This window comes from Netta rufina (genome assembly GCF_964035555.1).
Source record: "Netta rufina genome assembly, chromosome: 6".
Classification (NCBI taxonomy): domain Eukaryota; kingdom Metazoa; phylum Chordata; class Aves; order Anseriformes; family Anatidae; genus Netta; species Netta rufina.
The window spans coordinates 17012620-17035291 of NC_140129.1; the positions used below are offsets into that span (position 1 = coordinate 17012620).

General features: G+C 39.7%; 1 protein-coding gene across 1 annotated transcript in view; it reads left to right on the top strand.

Annotated features, from left to right (window-relative positions):
* Positions 1–18539, top strand: part of PDE11A (phosphodiesterase 11A) — a gene marked incomplete at both ends in the record, with an annotated part of 129752 nt that extends 111213 nt beyond the window's left edge. The window contains 4 exons of the mRNA XM_084288782.1: positions 124–187; positions 3200–3274; positions 5232–5315; positions 18378–18539. Coding sequence (XP_084144908.1) covers positions 124–187; positions 3200–3274; positions 5232–5315; positions 18378–18539 — 385 coding nt within the window. The remainder of the gene's footprint in view (positions 1–123; positions 188–3199; positions 3275–5231; positions 5316–18377) is intronic.
* Between the last annotated feature and the right edge of the window lie 4133 nt (positions 18540–22672).

A 22672-nucleotide genomic window follows, 5' to 3' on the forward strand; every position in this document is an offset into this window, starting at 1 on the left:
GGAAAAGAAGGTGCCATGGCTGACATTTTATATACGTGTTATTTATTTATGCACCCAGAGCAGAGTTGTTTAGAAATCCAACAAAGGTTGATTCAGCTTGTATTGTTCATTTCTGTTTTTCAGATCAATGCTAATGACAGCCTGTGACCTTGGAGCTGTGACCAAACCGTGGGAGATTTCAAGACAGGCAAGTCATGATTAATAGCAGGGCTGGGAGAAGGCGGGACTGGTGGGACAATATTCCCAGGGCCCTGGTTTACAAGGGACCAAAACTGGAATCAATTTACAGCAGTATTAATGCTGTAAAAAATAGCAGGGGGGTTCTGCAAGAAATAGTTTATTGCTTAATCTTTCCATGTGTGCATGCTGGTGAACAGTATGTAGGTACCTGAAGAGATCCAGCTTTACAACCTCTCCTCTTACTAACCTTTTAGATCTATATTAAAAAAAAAAAAAAAAAAAAAAAAAGCATGAGCCACATGTACTTGCACTTCCTTGGTTTGTCCCAAAGTTCTTTTTTGGCAGTGACAGAATCTTTCCTAAATCAGCAAATGATCTGCAAACTTAGATTAACATCAGATTGTTCTGTTAGAAGTACGTTCGTTGATGGGAAAAAAAAATGCAGGTGTTTTGTAGAGCTTTGTTTAGCATCCTGTACTTAGAAACGAAGAAAAACTCAGTCTTCTGCTGCTGAGAAGGCCGTTTAGAAGCATGTACATAAAACTTGGATCCAAGTGTTGACTACAGGAAATAATTACAATGTGGGAAAGTAAGCATCTGGCTTACTGGATCAAGACTTGTCCCAAGAGTCTTGTCCTTTACCACACGATTTTACCACTTCTAGGCATCTTTCCTTACTCAGCACCCATCATTAATACTTCCTGTTTCCCATGCTAGCAATTCTCTGTCCTTCACTGAGGTCCAGAACCACTTAGTAGAAGGCAGGCTGCATAGGGAAATAGGAGTTCGGTGGAATATACACCATGAAGAAGCAAATAGGAAATACACTAGTACAGCTGAGTGTAGGTGAGCAGCTGAAGTGAGTTTAATTGGCTTAATGACAAAATGACAGTTAATATGGGTCGAAGATAGACGACAGACAGGCTAGACGAGAGCTAGTGAGGTACGAGCAGCCAGAATTCTTGGAGAAAGACAAGGAATGTGGCAGCTAAGAGACTTGCACTCTTTTGCAGCACAACTACATGCACGTTAACTCAGTAAAAACACATTCGTGTGTTCAGGGCTTCAGCTCCACTTGCAGTTTTGTCAGATGAACCTTTTTTGCTTTTATAAACAGACTAGAAAAATAGTCCATCCAAAGCTATTACTCGGCCTGAATGCAATCACCTCACAGAAAAGAAATCAGGGAAGTTGCTCTTATCCTGCAGTGGGAAAATGAGTTTCAAGACTTTTCAGTGCCACCTAGCCATGGCTGAGGCCCAGGCCATCCCTCCTCATTTCTCCTCTTTAACCCAGTTAGCTTCTACATTTTCTTTGACAGCTAAATTGTCAGGTAGAGTCTGTTTTCCATGTTGTGGCTCTGTGTTACGGTGCTGAATTAGTGATGAAGTCTCTGGCAAACTGTTATTTATTCTTCCCATTTTTGAGGTCTGCAGGTGAAAATTCCCCTGCAGCCTAGTGTACAGGTTTACTTTATATTGAAAAATCCCATCTGGGATTGATTGAAACATTACCTGGTTGAGCAGAGAAGCTAAATGGTCCACAGAGGGAAAGTAGAGGCAATAGTTGGACATCAGCTGTGCCTAAAGAAAAGGAACGTAAAAAAGTGAGCTAAAAAAAAATACAATATATGAATCAAAAGGAATAAAGATTAAAAATGAGAAGAAAAAATTCAGGACAAGAAGATAGATGAAGGAGGGAAAGGAACACAAGTAGAACAGGATCAGAATAGCAGTGAGATGGGGTGAGCCTATATCTTGATTATTTTCATACAATACACTTGGCAAACAATTGCTGCTAAGTTGTTAAATTATTCCTCTATATGGAGTATTGATCCGGAATGTTATTAGTGCACTGGGATTACATTATAAAGTTCCAAACAGTGTGATAGCCAGGCTCAAGCTTTAAGAATACTTTATAACATCACTTCACCTATTTCTAATGTATTTTGATATTCCCTGCGTCAATTTTAGTAAGTTTAGGATTTGTGAATGTTAGCTACTGTGCAGCTGCTAGACCAAGACATTTTGAGATTTTATGAAGTTTTTTATGAAGTGCAGGTTCTCTCAGTTCACCCTCTCATGTCTTGGTGTTACAAAATCATTTCCTATCTTGAAAACACTTGAAAACAATAAGCAGGCATGACAGGAGCTTTAGGAACTAAATGCCATCTTCAGTAGGTAAGTTTCCTTTTTTTATATGTGAAGTGTCATGTGTGCCTGCCATCTAAGCCCTGCCCTTCAGGAAAGCACAGTTCATAAGGCTACCATATCATGATTGCTTAGTTTGGCTTCTTAAAATTCCTGCTCTTTCCATAACTAATTTTGTTATTAAATCTCATATTCTTCTGAGGAGCAAAACCGTCTGCTGAGTAGAATAACATCTTCATTCACAAAAAACAGAAAGACATCTTCCAACCTACCAGTTCTTGCTTGTGATTAGATTAAATATGATAATAACAGTCTGAGTTTATATTTGATATTGAGGTCCTATAGGGATGACAGTCATGGGGAAAAAAAATAGTCTAGTGGGGAAAAAACCTTTATGATTTCACATTAAATTAAGACAACAGAGGTTACTGGTTAATTAAGTTTCTTTGACAAGTGAAGTTGTTTATACAAGGCAACAGCCTGTAAATACCCAGAGAGCTCTTGCACATTTTACAAAGCATTTTTATAAATGTAATTATGCATACCAACAAGAAGTTACCATTTTCTATTCTGTTCTCAATACTTGAATAAATTGCATATAAGTGCTACCTGTACATTGCAATGTAATTCCCCAGTCAGCTTCCTACCAAAAGGTGATAAATTTGCCTATTGGTGATCATGGCTATTTATACCCACTTGTATGCCCAGCTCTGAAATGTATACAAATATGCCTTGACATCAGTCACATAACTGGGGCTATTAACTTCTTTACAGTTAAGCACAGGTTGAGGTCATGGTCTAACCAAGAACTTAGTACCCGAAAAATTATGGTACAAGAACTCTAATCTTTATCACAACTTACGTTTTAGGCGGCTGAGCTGGTAACCAGTGAGTTCTTTGAACAAGGAGACAGAGAAAGATCTGAACTGAAACTCACCCCATCAGTAAGTTTTTGTCACTTCTGAAATAGTTATCCACTTGAAAAGGATAAGAAAATATCATTGGGTTCATTCAGAAAAGATAACTGTTTGTTGTAAAAAGAAGCATCTTGAAATAAATAAGAGTTCTGTTGAATAAGGAGATTCATTGAGAACCATATTAAAAGCTCTCCAGTCAACTTGGTCATTTTTGCTTGGGCTCAATGGGATGAGCTCAATTTTCTTTACCTAACCCCAAGGTTATTCTGTCGTTTAATTTTCTAAGCGATGGGTATTGATTTGAATTCTGTGTATTAAAAATAAAAAAACACCAGATACTTAGGGACATTTAAACTTTATGCTGCAGTTGTCTGATACCTGTGTTATTTGATATATCAAATGCTGAAAAGCATTTCTGTAGATATGCAACTAAATACAACACTTTAAAAGGATAAATTGGCATTAACTGGAATATAGGCAGATGGGTATAAAGTTTCAAACACGAACTAAGAAAAAAATTCATAAAGATTTTCAGTGAGTGATTTGAACAGAAAGCCTCATCCAGGTTAAATACTTCAAAATGTTTACAAACTTGTCTGGAGGAAATGGGAGAAGAGAAACTAGAAAGTCTTCTAAGGAACTTAACTTACCAGCTATTTACAAATATGCTTATGCTTCCAAAAATAAAAAAGACCATTCTAGTGGCTCAGATTTGTTCTAATTTGGTAACTGGCACATGAGCGTACTACCTGTGGGGATGTAATGAAGTCAAAAAATTTAAAAAGCTTGTAGAAAACGTTCAGATAGAGAGTTGCTAGTCAGCAAGATAATTTGATGATATCTTAACTTAGAACTCATGGAATTTTTTTCTTGCATCATCCTTATGAAAATCTGAAAATTATTTTTGAAAAATACTGTCCTTTTAATAGGAAATACAGAAGTATCCTAACTGACATGCAAGAGTGTCATTTAGGATTGAATCTTCTAATCTTAGCTCCATGTCTTATTTAGATAAACTGTGTGATAACTGTGTATGTCAGAGCAGGCCACAACTAGAAGACTTCAACCATTGATTTACTACAAGGTAGTTTGTATAGTTTGGAGTTTCTGGAATGTTGAGTTTCCTCAGGAGACGTCAGCTTAGAGGAAATGGGCCCATAGTAAAAACAGATTTTCCGCATAAGACAGGAAAGTTTAAAACTTAGCATATTCAGAGAATAAAAGAAAAAATTTAGTGATGGACCACTAGAAGGAGGATTAAGATCCTATAGAAAGAAAACTGATGGACCAAGTAGTCTCAGGGAAGATATGGAGGAAACTTATGTTTGAACTCTTCAGAACTAAGTTTCTTCCATCTTCTTCCATAAGGCAGTAAAGCCAATAATTGAGCCTCTTAAACATCAACTTAGGTCTCTCTAATTTCGTCTTTAGAGAAGGCAGCAGGCAGTGAAGTAGGCTGTATCCAGAAGAACAAATTGCTAACTACTCCCCAGACTGCTCTGTTGTCTCCCCATGCTTTGGATTCACAGACATAGTTGGTTCTGCAAAAAGGGTCTGTAATTGGGAGGGAGGGAGGAAGGGAGCCAGGCCAGATCCATCACTGTTCATTTTGCTGAGCTGGAAGACCCTGTGCAAGGAAAAGAAAATTTCTCCTCAGAAGGTATCTACATTTCTACAGGAGTTTTTTTTTTTTTTTTTTAAAAAAAAAAAAAAAAAAAACTCCAACTGCAGAGCATTTATTTTATATTACAGAATTATAAAATTTAAATACATTCAGCCTACAAATTTTGAAACAGAAATGAAAATAAACAGTTTATTTTTCATGCCAGACAAAGCAGTAGGAAGACTGCTGCAAAGATTGATTATGGTTTACAAAGTGTTCTGGTTTTGAGAATTTGATCATAGCTCTGAAGTGCTAGATGATGTATCTGTAAAATACTCCAGTGTAATAAAGCATGACAGTTTTGTTCCCTTCTCAATTCAGGCCATTTTTGATCGGAACAGGAAAGATGAACTACCCAGGTTGCAGCTCGAGTGGATTGATAGCATCTGCATGCCATTGTATGAGGTAATTTTTACTTACTGCTCCTTGTAGAGTCCAGAGAAGATTGTTCTTGCCTCTCTAGGGAAAGAGAGGTAGCTTACTGTGCAGCCTTGAAGGCCTTTGGAAGGAATGCTTTTATCTCTCTTTGACTTTACCAAAAGTCTGAATTCTATGCAGAAATCTTCAGTTTCCCTGAAGGCCAGTAATATCTGCAAATATAATTTCTCTCCAAGTTATAGAAGTTGTTTAGGCAACTATTTATTTTATGTTTGACACAAACCAACTCTCGTCATGGCAAGGTGTGGGGTGTGCTGTGGAGTGGTGCCGGTGGGCTGGACTCATTAGGTGCTGCTGTCAGACTTGTGCATGGGCACACATCCAAATACCTGTGAATCAGAAGGAGACCCAAAGGGAGCCTTTGTGCTCCCTTCTGCTTCTTTTCCAAACTGTTAAGGGGCACTCTAGGCTACGCCTTTAAGGTCAGTGGCAAATCATTTGTGATATATGTTGTGTGCTGCTTAACTTGGAGTTTAGTCTTTTAACAATGCTTCTGCACAGACTGCCTGGGTGTTTGGTATAAAATGTAAACCCTCAAGTACTACTTAACTAGGGCTTTGATTGACCAGAATAATGCTTCCCTCTTTTTGGATTAGACCAGCTTCAGAATTTGATTCCTGCGTAACATGAACTTCAAATTTTAACTTTTATCTGTATAGGAAGCAGAACTACACAGGCAGAATGATAAATGGAAAATAAGGCTAAAGCAACTTAACCATTGATAACAGTGTCTGCCAGTTTTCCTCCTACACACTGAAAGCACACAGACCACCGTATGTCACTAAAGACTGCCAGTTAGGTCATTGCTATCTGTAAAAACACGGGGCTGGCCATTTTGGGGGAACTGCAAAAATACTCTCCCTGCACCTCAAACTGCCTCATATAGCAATAGTAAAAAAGGTAAGAAGGATGATCTGCTTACCCTGCCCTCTGTACCTCGTGGCATCCGAGGCTGCCACTGCTACTAGAGAAGGGGCTGCCCAATAGCAAAGGCAACTCCTATTGTGTGACAGGGAGAATACACACTGGTGTAAATAGCAGGGTGGACTAATGCTTTGCTTTGCCAGTAGATCCTGTCCCTTCTTCAGGTCAGAATTTGTCATGATAAAATAAACTGTAAATCCATGGACTTCAAACAATGAAGACAAAGCAAGCACAGAAGATCCATAGAAACACACTTCTTTTTTTTAATAATAAGCTCATCTTGGATACCAACAGGGGAGAGGGAGAGAATGACACTGGAGGAAAACTCTTAAAAACAATGTTCCATTCAATATAAAAGTTCATATTACATTATAATGCATATTATACCAGAATTCATGATTTGTAATCCAAAAAAGTACAATAAAGCAGGAAGAGCTGATCATCAGACCATCCTCTGCAGGAGAAGACTAGATCTGAGCACTAATGCTCTGGTTAGTTAGCTCCATCTTAGCAGGAGATCTCTGGGGAATATATTCACATCTGATTTCCCTGCTTTCTGCTGTCTTTGCATCATGCTGTGCAGCTATTAGCCTGCTGCTCAACAACTTAAAAAAGAGACACCATCAAACCTGGAAGTCATTGCAGCACCAGCCTTAGGGGTAAACAGAAAACTTGATGTCATAGTATCACACTGCGGGAGATTCTCTCTTGAATGAGAAGCCAAGTTTTAATTTTCATATCCAGCTTAATCAAACCTCAATACACATATCACATCAGCAGTGTATTCAGGCATTGTAAATCCTCTGGTTAGGGCTGGCTGAACACACTACAACTATGGGCAAGTCTTAGATTTTTAATTATTTTTTTTTTTCATTCTAAATATATTCCTTAAAATTCTAGCCTTTATGATGTGCTGTAGGGACTGCATGTGGGGACAGAATGGGTTACATCATTACAAATGCAACATAAAGAGGCAGAGTGGCAGCTGACAAATTAGTAAAATCTTAGCAGTGCTTATATAGCTCACTAGCATAGTGCTTATAAAAACCTTATATTTGACAAACATTTGACGCTCATTTTGATACCAAAATTACAACATTAAGCCATAGAGAACAAACTCAAGGCTTTTGCATATAGTTATTTCCGTGCAAGTGATTAGAAATCCTGAATCCGTATGGGCAGATCCTGGCGTCCAGAGGCCCGAAGGGAACTCTGCAGGTGAACACGTGCTTCCATACCAACCCAGCTGCTGTGGCAGGACCCAACACTGTGCTCCATTTTACTTGACACCCAGACTGTAGAGATGGTCCCAGCAATCAGTGAATGCTGGCAACTACCATTACAGTGAGAGAGAAGTTTTGCTATAAAAAGACCAGCAGAACCCCCCGAAGTTTTCTTTACCCAAAGTAGTCCTGAGGACAGGCTATCCTTGGCAGCTGCACATTTCTGAAGTAACAGCATGGAAGGAACTTCCATAGTGCACACTTGCAGGAGTGATCTGACACCACCCTGGTGCCACTGACTATGCTGTAACAAACCCATACCTTCTCCAGAGTACAGAGCTAAGTCATGTGTCAAAGTGCCCACAAGGAATATTTGATAATTAAAACACTTGGTATATAGATTTCGCAGAGCTTTCTAGAGAGTTCTGGCCTTCCTTGCCTTAAGCGTTTTTTTTTCCCCCACTTTTTTTTTTTTTTTTTTTTTTCTCCTACATTTTGAAACATTCTTAGGGATTTAATCAGTCTTCTGGGGAGATTTGTCTCTACCTCCTCCATATTCGTCTGCTCTCCTCAGGGTAGCTTATGACAACCCACCCTGAGGTGTAGTTTTTGTCCCAAGTAAAGGATAACCTAAATCTCCTTTATTAGGCAGATGTGTATCATGGCAATGTGATAAAGCAAACACATGGCAGGAAATGTGTACCTCTGCTCATCTGGCTGGAACCATTTTCTGAGTGTGGCCCATTTTGGTTTCTGTAAGGAGGTTTACAAATGACTAGTAAATTCTCAAGATCCATGCACCTTCTGCTAGCCATCCTGTTTGACTACTGTTTGGAATGCCAATCCAACCCTGAAGGAGGTTACAGCTGTATAAAATGTGCTATATAAGCTAATGTGAAGCTGAATATAAATAAATACATAATAACTGGGATATAAAAAATAATAATAATTATACACAGATTTCCCATATCCAATTGACTAAATCAAAACCTTTTTGTTTTTACTCTGTAAGCCTGACTCTTGGCACAAGGTAAGTTGTGGCTCTGCTCCCTCGATCTGTCCCACATTTGCTGCTCGATGTGGGAATTAAGCCACCTCCAATTTCAAAATACTGTAGTAATCAAATCTATTTCCTTCACACTGTGTATCAAAGGATTGTGAAGATAAAAGCTTCCCTATTTTTTGTTCATTTCTTTTTATTACACTTGGGACATTATAATTTTATTGAATTTACTTTTTTGTTACCGTAGTGATCACTGATCAGAGTATTTTTATGTGACAGTGAAGTTTTTGCCTTGAGTAGCATAACAGCCACCCATTTACTCTGAAGTTCTGATTTTAGGGGCTTTAGTTACGCTTTACTGCATCACATTTGCTCTTTATTCAAAAATGCTAGCAAGAAAAGCATTCATCAGTAGACAGATGAGAAACAAGCTTATTAGAATAATCATTTATAAGGAAAAAATGCATTTTTTTTTTTTATCTGTAGAGCATTTAAAATCTACTAACGTAGCTTCAGTACGGAGTAATCATCCCCTTTTTTTGGTACACTATGTAAAGGAGAATCACATGCAACTAAAGCAGAAAATCTGACATCCTGCTGAAAATAAAGCACTATGACTACACTGGCAGCTGCGTTCACCATGCAGGGAAAGTATTATGTACTTATTTGAACATAAATGTTCGTGTTGTATAACGGGAGCACCATTTCAATCATTAAGACAAATTACTGCTCTGAACCTCCTGTAAAGAGATGCTAGGAGTTTCAACACCAATAGATTCCCCTCCTGGACTCTGTGGTGTGTGTGCACCTAAAACAGGATCAGCCACAGATTTTTCCTAACTCAGATCAGATTTCTCTGTAGGGAGCAGACAGAGCAGGAGAGCAAAGATCTTATTCTTTTTAATCATTTTTCTCACAAACAACATCAAAGCGTTAGTGATTCACTTCAAACAAAAGATGCTAACAGAAGCCCAGCTCTGTTCACAGCATTGTTAGGCAGAGACAGTAACACTATGAATAGCAGGGCCAAAGGCCATGCACTCTGCTTCTGGGCAGATAAATACATAGTCAGGTAGTCAGTGAGAATGACAGCAGCTATTTAAATTTAAGGGAGATGTCTTTGTGGAAGATAAAGAAGCTCATGGCATATACAACTTATGCGTGCCTGAGATTGCCCTGCTCACCTCTACCTTGGTGCTCCGTTGAACTGCTCTGTTTTAGTGCTATTCAAGATTTTCTTGAGAAGTAGGAGCTTTAAACGCAGAATGGTATACACAGAAGTAAAGCTGTATTATTCCTTCCAAGATTCTAGGGAGAATCTGGGAAGAGCAGAAATATTTATTTTTAATTCTAGCAAATATTTTAAACGTTTTAGACTTGAATGAAACATGGAAGGACAGAGCCCTTCTTTATAACAGTTTGACAGACTTAGAAAGAAATCTAATCACTCCAAGTGCTCTGATATGCCTGTCTTCCTACAGCCAATAACGTCCTGCCTTGTAATTAAATCCTCTTTAGAGTAATTCCTCTATGGTGATGTAGCTGCAGAAACATCTATCCTACTTGTTAGCAGATATTAAAGGAACAGGGTATAATAAGTGGCAGAGCTTCTACAAAGTGTAGGGAAGAAAAAAAAAAAAGACAAAGTCTCCAGCTATCATGGCTACATCTTTGCTTTAATTTCTCCAGTTCAAGAATTGACTTAGACCCTGAATTAGAACTTCATATTCACACACAGTGATTTTTTCCAAAAGTTTATACTCTAGCTACAATTATAAGGTGGGAGATTAACCTTTTAATAGTCCCTTGCAGAAAAGAAGAAAAGGTATGCTTTAAGAATCATGCTTACACTGCCATGTCCTGATACAGCCCTTCTTCAAATACCAAATCTATCCTTTTCCCTCGGTCCCTCAATGACAGTTCTGCATAAGGAAATATCGCATAAGAAAGTCAGGGTTTAGACCACTCCTCTGGAAGTCCAGAATGGGCTGTATGGTATGGCTTAGTACTTATCCAGGCAAGAGTCACTGGAGGTAACCAAAGCAATGTATTGGTTTGAAAGTCTCTGTCTTCAATATAGTAATAACTAAAATAATAATAATAATAAAAAAAATGAGTTAGAAGACAAAGATCTTATCTGTACGTACACTTTGACAATGGCTTGCTGTACCCAGTATTCACCCAAAACTGGGGTTGCTGGCACAAAATTCAGAGCGCTGCTGTTCTATTTTGTTTGCACTTAGGGGGCAGGGCTAGCACTATGTAGCGAGCTGTTCACTACGAACAATACACAGCCATTCACTGAAACATGTACGCACGTTCTTGAGAAGTATTTCAACAGAAAAAAAAAAAAAGTGGGTAGGTTTGGGGAATCAGGACTAAACTGGAAGAATGTGTTTACAGGGAGGAATTTCATCAGCTCTGTGTGATTCTCATTGAAATCAGCTTTTCCCTTATAGAATGCTGAGGGAAGAGAAGGATAGCTTTTGGTAGATCCTAATGAACACCAAAAAGATGTTAGCAAGGCTTACTTCTGATATATGGCTTGGACACAAAGAATGAGAGAGAATGCATCTATGCTTCCTGGGACTGCCTGGCTGACAAGGATTAGTAAGGCAGATAGGTTTAGGATGCAGTTTGTGATACACCATGGACTGAGGCTGCACACACATTGGCAGATTAAATTAGTCTCACTTTCTGTTGAAATCCAGGGGGTAATATTATCTGAGGAAGAGCAGGTGCAGCATATTCTGCTGTGTTTGTAAGAAATCTGGTTCAGAGGAAATTTAATCAGGCAAATTATGCCACATGCCAGTGCTGGAGGGGAGTTGGTAGCTAAAGATTATGTTAGGGATAAGGGTTTGTCACAGAGAAAAGAGACTTTGCACTGCAGAAGGATCTCTCTGTAGCCTTGAAATAGCAATGTGGCTGGGTTCAGCACATTTGTTGCCCTTGCTGCTTGTCTACCAATGATGAACGTAAGCGAGGCTACCTGGAATAAATGCTCTTGAACTTTCAGAAAACTCATGTACTCTGACTGTATTACAGCTTACAGTAATGGGATAAATCATCAGCAGACTGTTTTTGTTACCTCTTTATTCTTAACCTAAGAGTCTATTTTTTCTGCTACTCATATACTAACGGAGAGAAAAGGTGAAGAGCTATACAATAAAAGAAAACCAGAAAAAGAAGAAGGAATGTTTTTACTTGTAATTTTGAAAGTCAGTCACTAAGTGTGATATGGAAAGGCACAATTTTGCTGGTTTTGGAACAAGGATTTTTGTGCCAGTAAGTATCACAAACAGCTTTTTACAAGAGACACAAAGATCTTCATCCTCTTTTTTCATTTCCTGAGAGCAGGCAGGGCTTCTTTTTGGCTTTGGAAATTATTTTTGTTAGGATTTTTGTAACTTGGTGAGATTACTGATGAAACATTGTATTAGTTTCTTCAGGAATGTACCAGTTTTCCCAAATTGGTTGAAAGAAGAGAAAGAAGAAACATTTTTCCCTTCAGACAAGTGTACTTCTTCAAATTCCTTCTCAGTTATCTAATGCCAGAAAGATCTCAACTGAAAGGGCAGGTCAACAACCGAGATATTTGAGAGAATACAGAAGAATGAACATTTGCCATCAACTTCATTGAAGCTTGGCTTCAATGAGGCTTTCACCATGATCTGAGAGAAGTGAATAATTCATAATACTACAGTTTCTGTTGCTATTTTATTTAGGATTATCTGCTCAATGTGTTGCGAAGGACATGCAGTCACGTATGGAAATGCATATAAAGATCTGAGGAAGTAGATTGAAAAGTTGGCAGATAAGGTAGAAGAGACAGCCAATAGAGGGAACTCAAATTGTACAGCAAATCTGAAAGAAGATAAATGGATAATTTAACAGCCATTCAGTTTTCAAGAAAGACAAAGCACAAACTACATTGCATCAGAAAAGGACTAGAAATGATGATGAATGAAACACTTCAAGTGTTTAACACAACAGAATCACAGTTGCCTGCAGAATTCCCAGCTGAGGGCAAATTCGAAGAACTAAATAAGGATATGAGGCTGATACGGTTTGAAGAGTTTTTCAAAATCCATTTAATAGTATGGCAGAAGACATTGATCGGCTGCTTGGTGAAAATGTTGAAAGGAGAAGGGGTAGAAACATTTTATATTTCCACACTTGAGATGTAGAATCAAAACCATAAACAGTAGAGACAAATAAGAAGTTGTTTATGAAACACAAACTCTTCTGAGCAAACCCTCAGTTTCATGAAATTATTATGAACGGATGAATCATTTACAACTCTACCAAGACATCAGTTGAGCTACTTCAGTAGGTACCACTCCTATATTACTCTTTCCCTTTGACAGCAAAGCAACATTGATATTGGTCAGAACACACTTTGCTACCAGGAACTCTGTACACATTCCTTCCCCCCCAAAGTACTTGGCATGTCTTTACTACCAGAGAATCTTATAATCATCCTTCCATAGTAGGTACGTTTAGTTATGAAGTAGTGCAGCATTATTCTTGCTACTGTACCATCACCAGAAATATAACACTGATTCACAGCAGAAGAGCTGAACACTCATATGTGTATTAGATCCCTTCCTGTTCACAAATAGCTCTCTTCCCCACCACTGACGACTTCTATATGGAACATAAAGGAAACTCCCATTTTTTATCAGGAAAGTTAGTAGTGTATTCATTTGACCTAATTACAGTTTTAGGCATTAAAAGAAAAATCACTGGCAGAAATGCAAAAACAATGCACATCTGCACTGTGTATTTGATGCCCTGGAACTGCCCTCAGCTAGCCCTAGAAAGAATAAACAAAGTCTCCATCAACAATGAAATCCCGGTCTTTTTTTTTTTTTCCCCCATGAACTCAGCCACCTCCCAAATACAGTAATTTCTTCTGGAACCTAATGGTTACATATGACCCTAAATCAGTAGGGCAAATAATTAAGTCACATGTGCACACAGTCAAAGCTTCATATACATTAATCCCTGCATCTTCTCTATATCACTGTATTTTATGTATTCTGCCTACAGAAGGTGAAATTTTATCTGTTTCTTTGGTTTTAGTACACAGGCATGTATGCAGAAATGCTTTTGTTTTTTCTTAACATCTTGCATCAAATATTTGTATTATGAGGTTCAATCTGTGGATGACTGCAGTACAGATCCCTTTTATCTGAACTAATCTGAAGTTCAAGGATTTTCAGATAGATGGCTCACCTTTGGCCTATGTATTCTTACATGAAAGCCACTTCAGCAAAACTCAGGAGTCCAATTCAGCTTTGCTGTAACTGGTCACGACTCTCTTGACTTCAGCAATGCTTCATATGCTTACACCAGGTCTGAATTTATCCCCATAGCTTCTCGGTCACTAGTCCTCCCTTCCAACTCAGAAACTGCCTACATAATAAAAGTGATTCATTAGAAACCACTGGGTTCCAAAGCAGAGTGAACACTGCGACCTATAACTTTTTGATATGTGTTCAGTCATAAAACTGAATTTATATGGTCTTATTCCATAAACTCGCTTTACAAATATTAGACCCACAACCATACTTCCGTGAGCCATAATCTTGTCAAGGCGCGTAAGTTAAACAAGGTCACAACTGGGCAATATTTGGATGAGAACCTTAAAAAAAAAAAAAAGAAAAAAAAAAAAAAAAAGACACCCTCTGGAGGTCCTGCAGTGTTCATAAGCTAGGGCATGCAATGTGCCCCTTAAAATGATTTGGTGTTAAGTCTCAGAATACAACAAAACGTTGTCTTTGTTTTAGCAGTAGATTAGATTCTGGCCACATCCGTGCTGCACCTTGGCTGGCTCAGATAACATCCTTTCCCTGAGATAATGGTGATGTAGCAGCCACAGCCCTCTGCCCCCCCACCACTGCCCTTCCACCCAGGAGGCAGATCTACCAACAAATGCCCCTTCTGCTATCCATCACTCCCACCCCGAAACTTCTGTTTGGTGGTTGTTTGTTTGTTTTTGGTACTTCTACAATTTCTGCATTCTCTATGCTTTAGTTACAGTGTCAGTTGGGTGCTGTAGTGCTGAAGTGCCAGTAACCTTCTGTTGTAGTGGAGGAGCACATCCATAAGAAGAGCTTGCCTTGTGAAAGGATATCATGGGCAGAGCACGTCACAGTCACAAAAGAGACCTAAATCATTGAAGGTGACAGGAAAAATTCAGAGCTGTACAGTAACTTCCTGAGAAACAGCTTAGCCACGTACCTGAGGTAACACATGGATGCAGAAGAGAATTGCAAACCTATCTGGCCTTTCCTAATGTTGGAGCACGAGCCACCAGCACAACCGCTCTCCCGGCATGCTTTATCGCTCTGTGAAGATGAGCAGCTATTACAGGAAAGGGGGTAAACCTGTGTCAGCTGTTGAACACCAAGCCTCTTCCTATTGAAGCAAAGAATAAATTGGCCCTTAAGAAGCTGGGTAGCAAATTAGACAGCAAAGCAGTTTGTACAAGGCATGTATCAAAAATAGTGGCATGGAGGAACAGTACATCAAGGGGGCTTCATGCAGTAAAATGGAAAGTAAAAGTGCAGCCAGGAGGCAGAAAAGCCTGACTAGGCTACAGCCAAATAAACCTAAATAGCTTTAGGAATAAATTGGTGGTTTAATCCGAATCAGGAACAGGTGCTATGCATGTAATTCAGTAAATGGTAGAGAACCTGCCAGAAGGGAGAGAAATGTGTTGCTTTTGAGATAATTTCCCAGAAGCTTCATAAAAGAAAATTGATTACTGGAGTTTAATAATTAAAACAGAGCCAGAAATATAGTAATCAAATGAGTTTTTAATTACATCTCAAGCAGAAGTAAAATCCAATTTGTGTACTTTGTATCAGAAAAGTCCTACTTAAATGCTTTGGTAGCTGGAAAAAATAAAATAAAAGCTAATTTCCATAGGAATTATAGTAGTTGGTTTAATTAAAAGGCTAGATCAGAATGAAAGAGTCCCAAAGTGAAAGGATACTAAATACAGAAGCAGTGGTTTAAACATCAGATCAATGTCTGAATAAAGATATTTTATAGATTAAGTGCAAAATCTGCACTGTCGAGATCCCTAATCTAAATTAATGCATAACAAAATAAAGTTCCTTAAAATTACACTATATATTTTGTCAGCTTTCCATAGAATTAATTGCTTGTGCTATGGTAAAACTGAATATCGAAGACATGGTTTATTCTTTCTTAAATATTCCTTTTAATTTATTTTCATTACAGTTAATGTTATTAGTTAACCATTCTTGTTATTTACCTACTGACCTCTGTTGTGTCTGGGCTCTCAGACTCCATAATATGCAGTTAGGGATACATTTCTGGGAAAGCTGTGTATTTCCTTTTGGATTTAATAACGTTTAGAGTTCCTGAGATGTGGTGATTACAGGGTGTGGGTGCTTCCTGATTCTATTACTGATCAACTGGGGCTTCTGCTGTAGCCAACACAAAGGTAGTTGACCAAAGCAGCTCAAGCACCCACTGTCCTCCCGGCACCTTTGGACCCAGGTGAGATGCAGGATGCCTGTCAGAGGCAGGTCACCTACTGTAAGAGCATGGTACATGCCTAAGCCTGGAGGGACAGGCAGTTGGTCATGCCCTGATCCTTGTTTGCTCCCTGGCTCTAGGATTGAAAACGTGGTTTTATGCTAAGTCTTGGCAACAAAATGGTACAGAAAGGATGTAGCCATAGCCTCGAGCGGAGCAGACAGGCTGAGACAGAGCCTACTGTCCAGTGACCTCCTCCTCTATACTGCTTGTAGGCAGATACAGGTTGTTGATATGTTTGTGATGGAAACAAACTGCACGGCATTTTGTGCTTGTAGATCCTGAGGCTGATGGGGTGTGAGTACAGAATGCCGTGTTTGTGCAGAGAGATGTTTGAAATATTTTCAAAGGCAGGATAAAAATCTTAAGCAGATACTGAAAAAATACTTCACAAGAACTTTTTGAAGATTCAAGAAATGCCATCAAGCTTAACTCTGGATGGATACTGGCTTCGTACAGAACGGATCTGCTAAGTTGCTGTCAAGATCTGAATGTCTGAAGTTCTACTTCCAGACACTTGGTTTGGCAGAGGCCATGCAGGTGCTAAGGACATCAGCAGTGAGCTCGTCAGACAGGTGCTTTTATTGCATTGCTGCCCCTGTTTTTTAGATTCCACCAAACTGGTTTGGAGAATACAAAATGGTATGAAATAAGGAGCTAAAACAGGGAGCTGTGAGGTATGGTGCCAGGAGTGTTACAACCCACAGCCACTCTAAAAACAGCACAAATGCCACCAGGGAGTAATACTGTCCATGGCAGAGATTGCAGTAAGCTCTACTCCTTACTCCAGTTACAAAGCTGCAAAATTATCTGCCCAGTTTGTGCCATATTCTCAGGAAATAATTTCAAACAGATTTGCTTCAACTTCCACACAAATCAGCTACTTACTCATGGCATGATTTTTCAGAAGTGCTGAGCATTCATATTTGCTACTGAAGTCAACTGAAATTGCAAGTTTTCAGCACATCTTAAAATCAGGCCATTAACCCTTAATTATCATATAATAGCTCAATTAAAAATTTACCGAGACTTACTTCAGTAGCTAGCCAAGCTCCATGGCTTACAGGCTGGCTATAAAAAATCCAGTTCTTTAGTCGTGTCTGGGCTCTGGGGACTATTTAAAGTGGTTGCTGTTAGGTCTGCTATTTAAAGCATACACACACACACACAAAAGAAAAAAATAAAAAGAAAATAATCAACTGCAAAGGTACCTTCTTCCCTGCTCCTTTTCCATTCTCCCTTCTTTTCATTATAATTTTCTACACTTTTAGAAGATAACCCTTTGCTGCCTTCTCCATATTTTTTTTTCCTCGCACCAATCCTTTATTTCAAATGGCAAGTATGTAGTTTCCATGCTATCAGAGAAAGTGCAATACCCAACTTTCATCAAAACCCATTTCTTCCCAATGAAAAAAACTGCAAAAGAAAAATACATCTTCTGTCCTGAACCAGCACAGCACATGGCCACTTTGGGGGCAGCTGTTAACCCTCTCTTTGCATCGTGTGCTGCTGTTGATGGGTTTTTTTCTCTCTTCAATGTAGGGACAAAGCCATGTGAAACACTTACTGTCTTTCTACAGAAACATTTGATATTAAAGAGGAAGTTGAAATAAACTTCTAGTAAAAGAGCGCAGGGATTATATCATTTGGGGGGATACTTCAAATCCAGCTGAAAACAGATAAAAGACTCTTACTGACTTCTGTGGGCTTTGGACTGGGTATGTAGAAAAGAGGCAATTTCAGTGGAATTTAAAAAGAAACCTTTCTTTTTTTTTTCTTTGAGGACACAGAAAGGGATTTTTTTGCCACCTTTGGAAAGCCTGGTACTGTTGTGGTTTACTCATCTATAGTAGGAAATAAGAAGCTAGCATGTGGGAGAATCTGAAGCTTATTTCAGCTTTGTCCAGCTTGCCATCCAACTAGTTCATAGCTACCAGTAACCAAGAAGCCCCAGTCACTTGGGGGATGCCTCAGAAGGACTATCTGTAAGGATTACAAGAAAGCTCTAGTAGTTGTGCGGCAATTCTGCCACCTTATGCGCTTTTTTTGACGTTTTCGGTGGCTTACTTAAAGCCTCAAGTCAAATCAGAGATAAATCATAAATGATAAAGAAATCTCAAAGGGAATGAAAAATTTTACCTACATGGGAATTTACAGCCAGGGGCGAGGAGGGTGAGGGGCATGGTGCAGTTCAGGCTCCTTTTACCATGTTACTCCCTAGTCTGTCCATCAGCAGGCTGGAAATACCATCAATATTTTTCTCTCTCCCCCTCCCTCTTTTTTTTTTTTATTTTCTTCCAGTCTCTAGTGAAGCTGAATGCGAAACTGAAGCCTATGCTGGACTCTGTGGCAGTAAACAGAGGTAAATGGGAGGAGCTGCACCAAAAAAGACTTCCTTCTCAGGCAGCATCCTCGACCTCCTTTTCCTCTAGCTTTACTGTGTCTCTCAAAGACATAAATTAAGCCTGCAAATGTCAATGTCTATTTATGATAAAAGCTGTCTGAAAGGCTTCCGTAAGCTTTGGCACACCACTTTTTTTAAGAAATGCTTTCAGAGACATGCTTAATTGATCGGATATTATCTCGATGGCAGCCTAGTTTGTTTTTACTTGGTGGTTTAGTCAGTCTGAAGGGAAGGCCTGCGGTGAGATTGCGCTGTTTTCTGAAATGACATGGAAGACAGCACAAGAAGCATTCATTCAGCTCCGCTCCATTTCAACTGCTGCTGTAAAAATCTGTAAAGCTGACAACAGACTGAAATATAAGAACTTACAGCTTAATAAAATTAATAATACAGAGCAGAACTGGGATGCAAGCTGGTCAATTCACATGCAAGGAGCTGCAGGAAAACAGAATAGTATGTAATTACATTGTTGTTTTGCATCTCTTCAGTACATGTTATGAATCAATTATGCCTGCTTTTGTGATGTTCCTCTCTCACTCTTCCCTCCTCTTTTATGCCTGGATGTTCTGAAAAGCCTGCTTTGTATTCTAAAGAAGTATTTTTTTACAACAAAGCTTCTTAGTGATTGATCAGGGCCTTTAGAATTGCCTACCTTTGCTACATTTAACAACAAACTTTATTATCTTTAAAAATACCAATCTGTCCCTGCTTCCCTGAGAAATTCATATTAACAATGCAGTAAATTTCTCAGCAAGGGGAAGCTTGCATAAAAGCAAAATATTGCATGGTAATTTTAGAGGGTTGTTGTTTGTTTGTTTGTTTTTAAATACTCCTTTAATGCATTTTTTTAAATTACAGTGTCCCCTAAGGAAAAAAATAATGGGCTTCAATGAAAATAGAATAAAAATAAAAAAGGAAATCTGCTGCCTTATGCTTCAGGTTTATATTATATTGAAAACCGGACCATGGATAAGCCTTTCTAGTATAATCTGCAGCTGAAATGAGTATTTTGTAATGACGGAGAGAAAGAATATCATTGGACTGACTACCTCTTCTCTTGCAGTTCTTTCAGTACAATTTAAGATGGTTATTATTACAGCTAGTGCAGTCCTAGAGTCACATGTAGACATCTGCGGTAGAGGGGTTCATTAAAGTTTAATCAAACACGATACGTCACAAAACCAAACGTGTCCAGTTCTATGTGGTGATGCCGGTATTACGTGAAAGTTGGTCTCCTTCCATTAGTACAGGGATAACTAGGGTAGCAAAACTGTGATCTATGAACTGAGGGTGCTTTCTTTGCTGCATGATAGGGCACAAGAGGAGATGTGTTGCAGTGCTTACGAGTTCCCATTCATGGGAGAATAAAAGCCTTTGTACTCCATGAAAAATGCGATGCTAAATATACCATTGTCTGGCAGCAGAAATTAAAGCTGAATTCAGCTTAACTTTACACCTGTGACAAAGTCCACTTACTTCATGGAGGTACCTTGAACTGACACCAGCCTCATGAAAATCAGAACCTGGCCCAGCGAACCAGATGCTATAAGGAGCCTTCCTGCTTTCCAAGGAAAGTGAGTCGTTAGCACCTTTGAAAAGCTGACTAGGTCTGTCTGACAATCAAACAGAAACACCAAATCTGCTGATCACGTTCTGTGTGATACTTCCTTAAAAAAAAAAAAAGAAAAGAAAAAAAAAAAAAGAAAACAGACCAACAACAAAACAAAACCCTCTGTGCAATTAATTATATGTATAGGGGAATAGCTGGAAATTTCAGTACCGTTGCAAGCCAATATGTTACCATGCAACTGAACCACATCATTTTCGCTATCAGAAAGAAGCAGGGAAGGAGCAGAGATCCAGATTGCACAGCAGTGAATACGCGCACCAAATAGAAATGTTTCTGCTATTATTTTACCACTTCTTTCTTCCCTGAATAAAGATAGATGCAGGATAGTAAGCAGCAAGCCATATAAAACTTGTAACACATGCTTTATGGGAGAAACAGATACTAGGAATTGACATAGTACTGCTGGCAGGTACACATAGCTTTCCTGAATTTTGATATTGCATATTGCTAAGTGTAACATAATTTATAGCGCGTGCCCTCCGGCTCCCCCCAAGGTTGAGTTTCCCCTCATTTCCTCTCCTTTTTATTGGCTTCAGTGCGCTGTTGCCCATGGCAACACCCACCGGCAGTGATGGGAATTCAGCACCACCGCAACCTGACATACAGTTGAAGCTCTAACAATGTCAACCATCAATCAAGTGACTGTTTGTAATTGCCTCCATCTATTTCTCCTGTCTTTCGGTATCTTTGCTATTGTGGGTCAAAATTCAGAAAGTGCTGACTAATGTTATGGTTCCGTTCCTCCATCACAAGGAAGAAAATGAGAGCGCACAGTTAGATCTTTATCAAATTGTTCTCAGGAAAAACGAAGCAACCCTGCTGAAATCAGGGGGTCACAGTGGTGTATCGCAGAACAGAATTTGATGTCTGAAAGTGATACAACTCAGTCTTAAAAAATATATCTTAAAACTTGCTAAATGTTTTTCAGCACAGTTTAGGCATCAACGAAAGACTCATGTATTTGAGAGAAAAAGAAAATCCTTTACGGAATTCTTTGTTGGGTAGAAAAGCATATTCCAAGTTTCTCATATTTAAGATGCTGGGAAACATTTTTTTAACTAGTGCTTACTATCCCAAGACATACTCAGCACAGATGAGATGACTATGGGTTAGGAAATCAGAATTCTCCTTCTGTGGCTTGTTTCCCTGCTGACTGCACGAGCACAGATGAAAACCCATTGAAATCACATTAGTTCTGTGGCTGCGTACAAAACACAGGAGCAGCAGAGGCAAGGACAAAGGACACAAGGCAAAGAGGATGGAGAACCCACTGTAACCCAGCACAGTGCTAGTAGGGTGCTTCCCACGTGGCCTCGCCTTGGAGATGCCCACCACAGGCTCTTCTGGCTCAGCAACAGAAGAGTCCTCCCTTCCTTGCCCCTGCCGTTTGTGGAAATTTTGCCTTGAATGGGGACTCAAGTATTTGCAACTCCAGTGCTAAAATGCAGTGAGCATGAGCCACATCCATAGGGTCACAGGGCCTGCATTCTCCACCTGAGGTGCTTTGAGCCAGTCCAGCTGCAATGCGGTCCTCAAAACTAGTTCTGGACAGGCAGCAATTCCACTCAGGATTCCTACCTGTGAGACCACTGACCAAAATCAACTCTTGCTCACCAAAGAAAACAGGTCTAAATGCTACAGCATCACTTAGGGCCATCAGGAGGGAGCCTGGTGTCCAAGCCCTGTTTGGTTTAGAGCAGGCTTCAAACTGCAGGTGTGCCTCTTTCCCCACCGGCTGGGAGAGAGCCACGAGGGCTTCCCATGGAAGCCCTTTACAGGCACCCACCAAGGAGACGGAAGGCCCACCGGGTGCTGCCACCGTGTGCACCCTGCTCCTGGGGAGCTGCATGGAGCCGAAGGGCTTTGGTGGCACAGGAGGGGTCCTGGGTGCATCCTCCTGGGTTAAAGCACGCCCCTACAACACAACACTGTGACCCCAGCAGGAAACCCATCGCTGTTCGAGGCAAAGAGCACGTGGGCTGGAGGCTCTTCTACACATCGGGCAGAAGGAGGGTTTCTCACCTCCCACAAACAAGATGGACAAGAGGTACGTGTCTTTGGCCATAGGACAACCAGACAATTTGCCCTGGAAGTGGACCATCACTTTGCCTTTCTCCCAGCCTGAGACCTACAGGCAAAAGAGAACTTCATAACTTGATCAAGACCTTTACTTCTGCTTCTGGCAGGACACAGTTCAATGTCACAGACAAGGTTAGGCAGCAGAAGCTCACAAAAGTTTAATTTGGATGCCTAATGTGGCAGTTAGGCATGTAACTCCCCATGTAGCTCTGTCATAGCTCTTACTTCTTTGCCAGACCAGGGATCTTGCTGAGCAGGTATGTTTTGTGCCCTGCAGAAAATGCCTATAGAGTAGAGGAGCGTGTTTCTTTTTAGCTCAGGTATTCATTCAGATGGTGTCCTTGGTACAGCAGCTGCATTTTCCGGACTGTTGTCCTTGCTAATTGCTCCTTCTTATAGTGCACTGCAATTTCATAACGTGCCTGTAATTATCAGCAAAGCCAATACTTGTACTCACAAACTGTTTTTGAAAACTGCAACCAG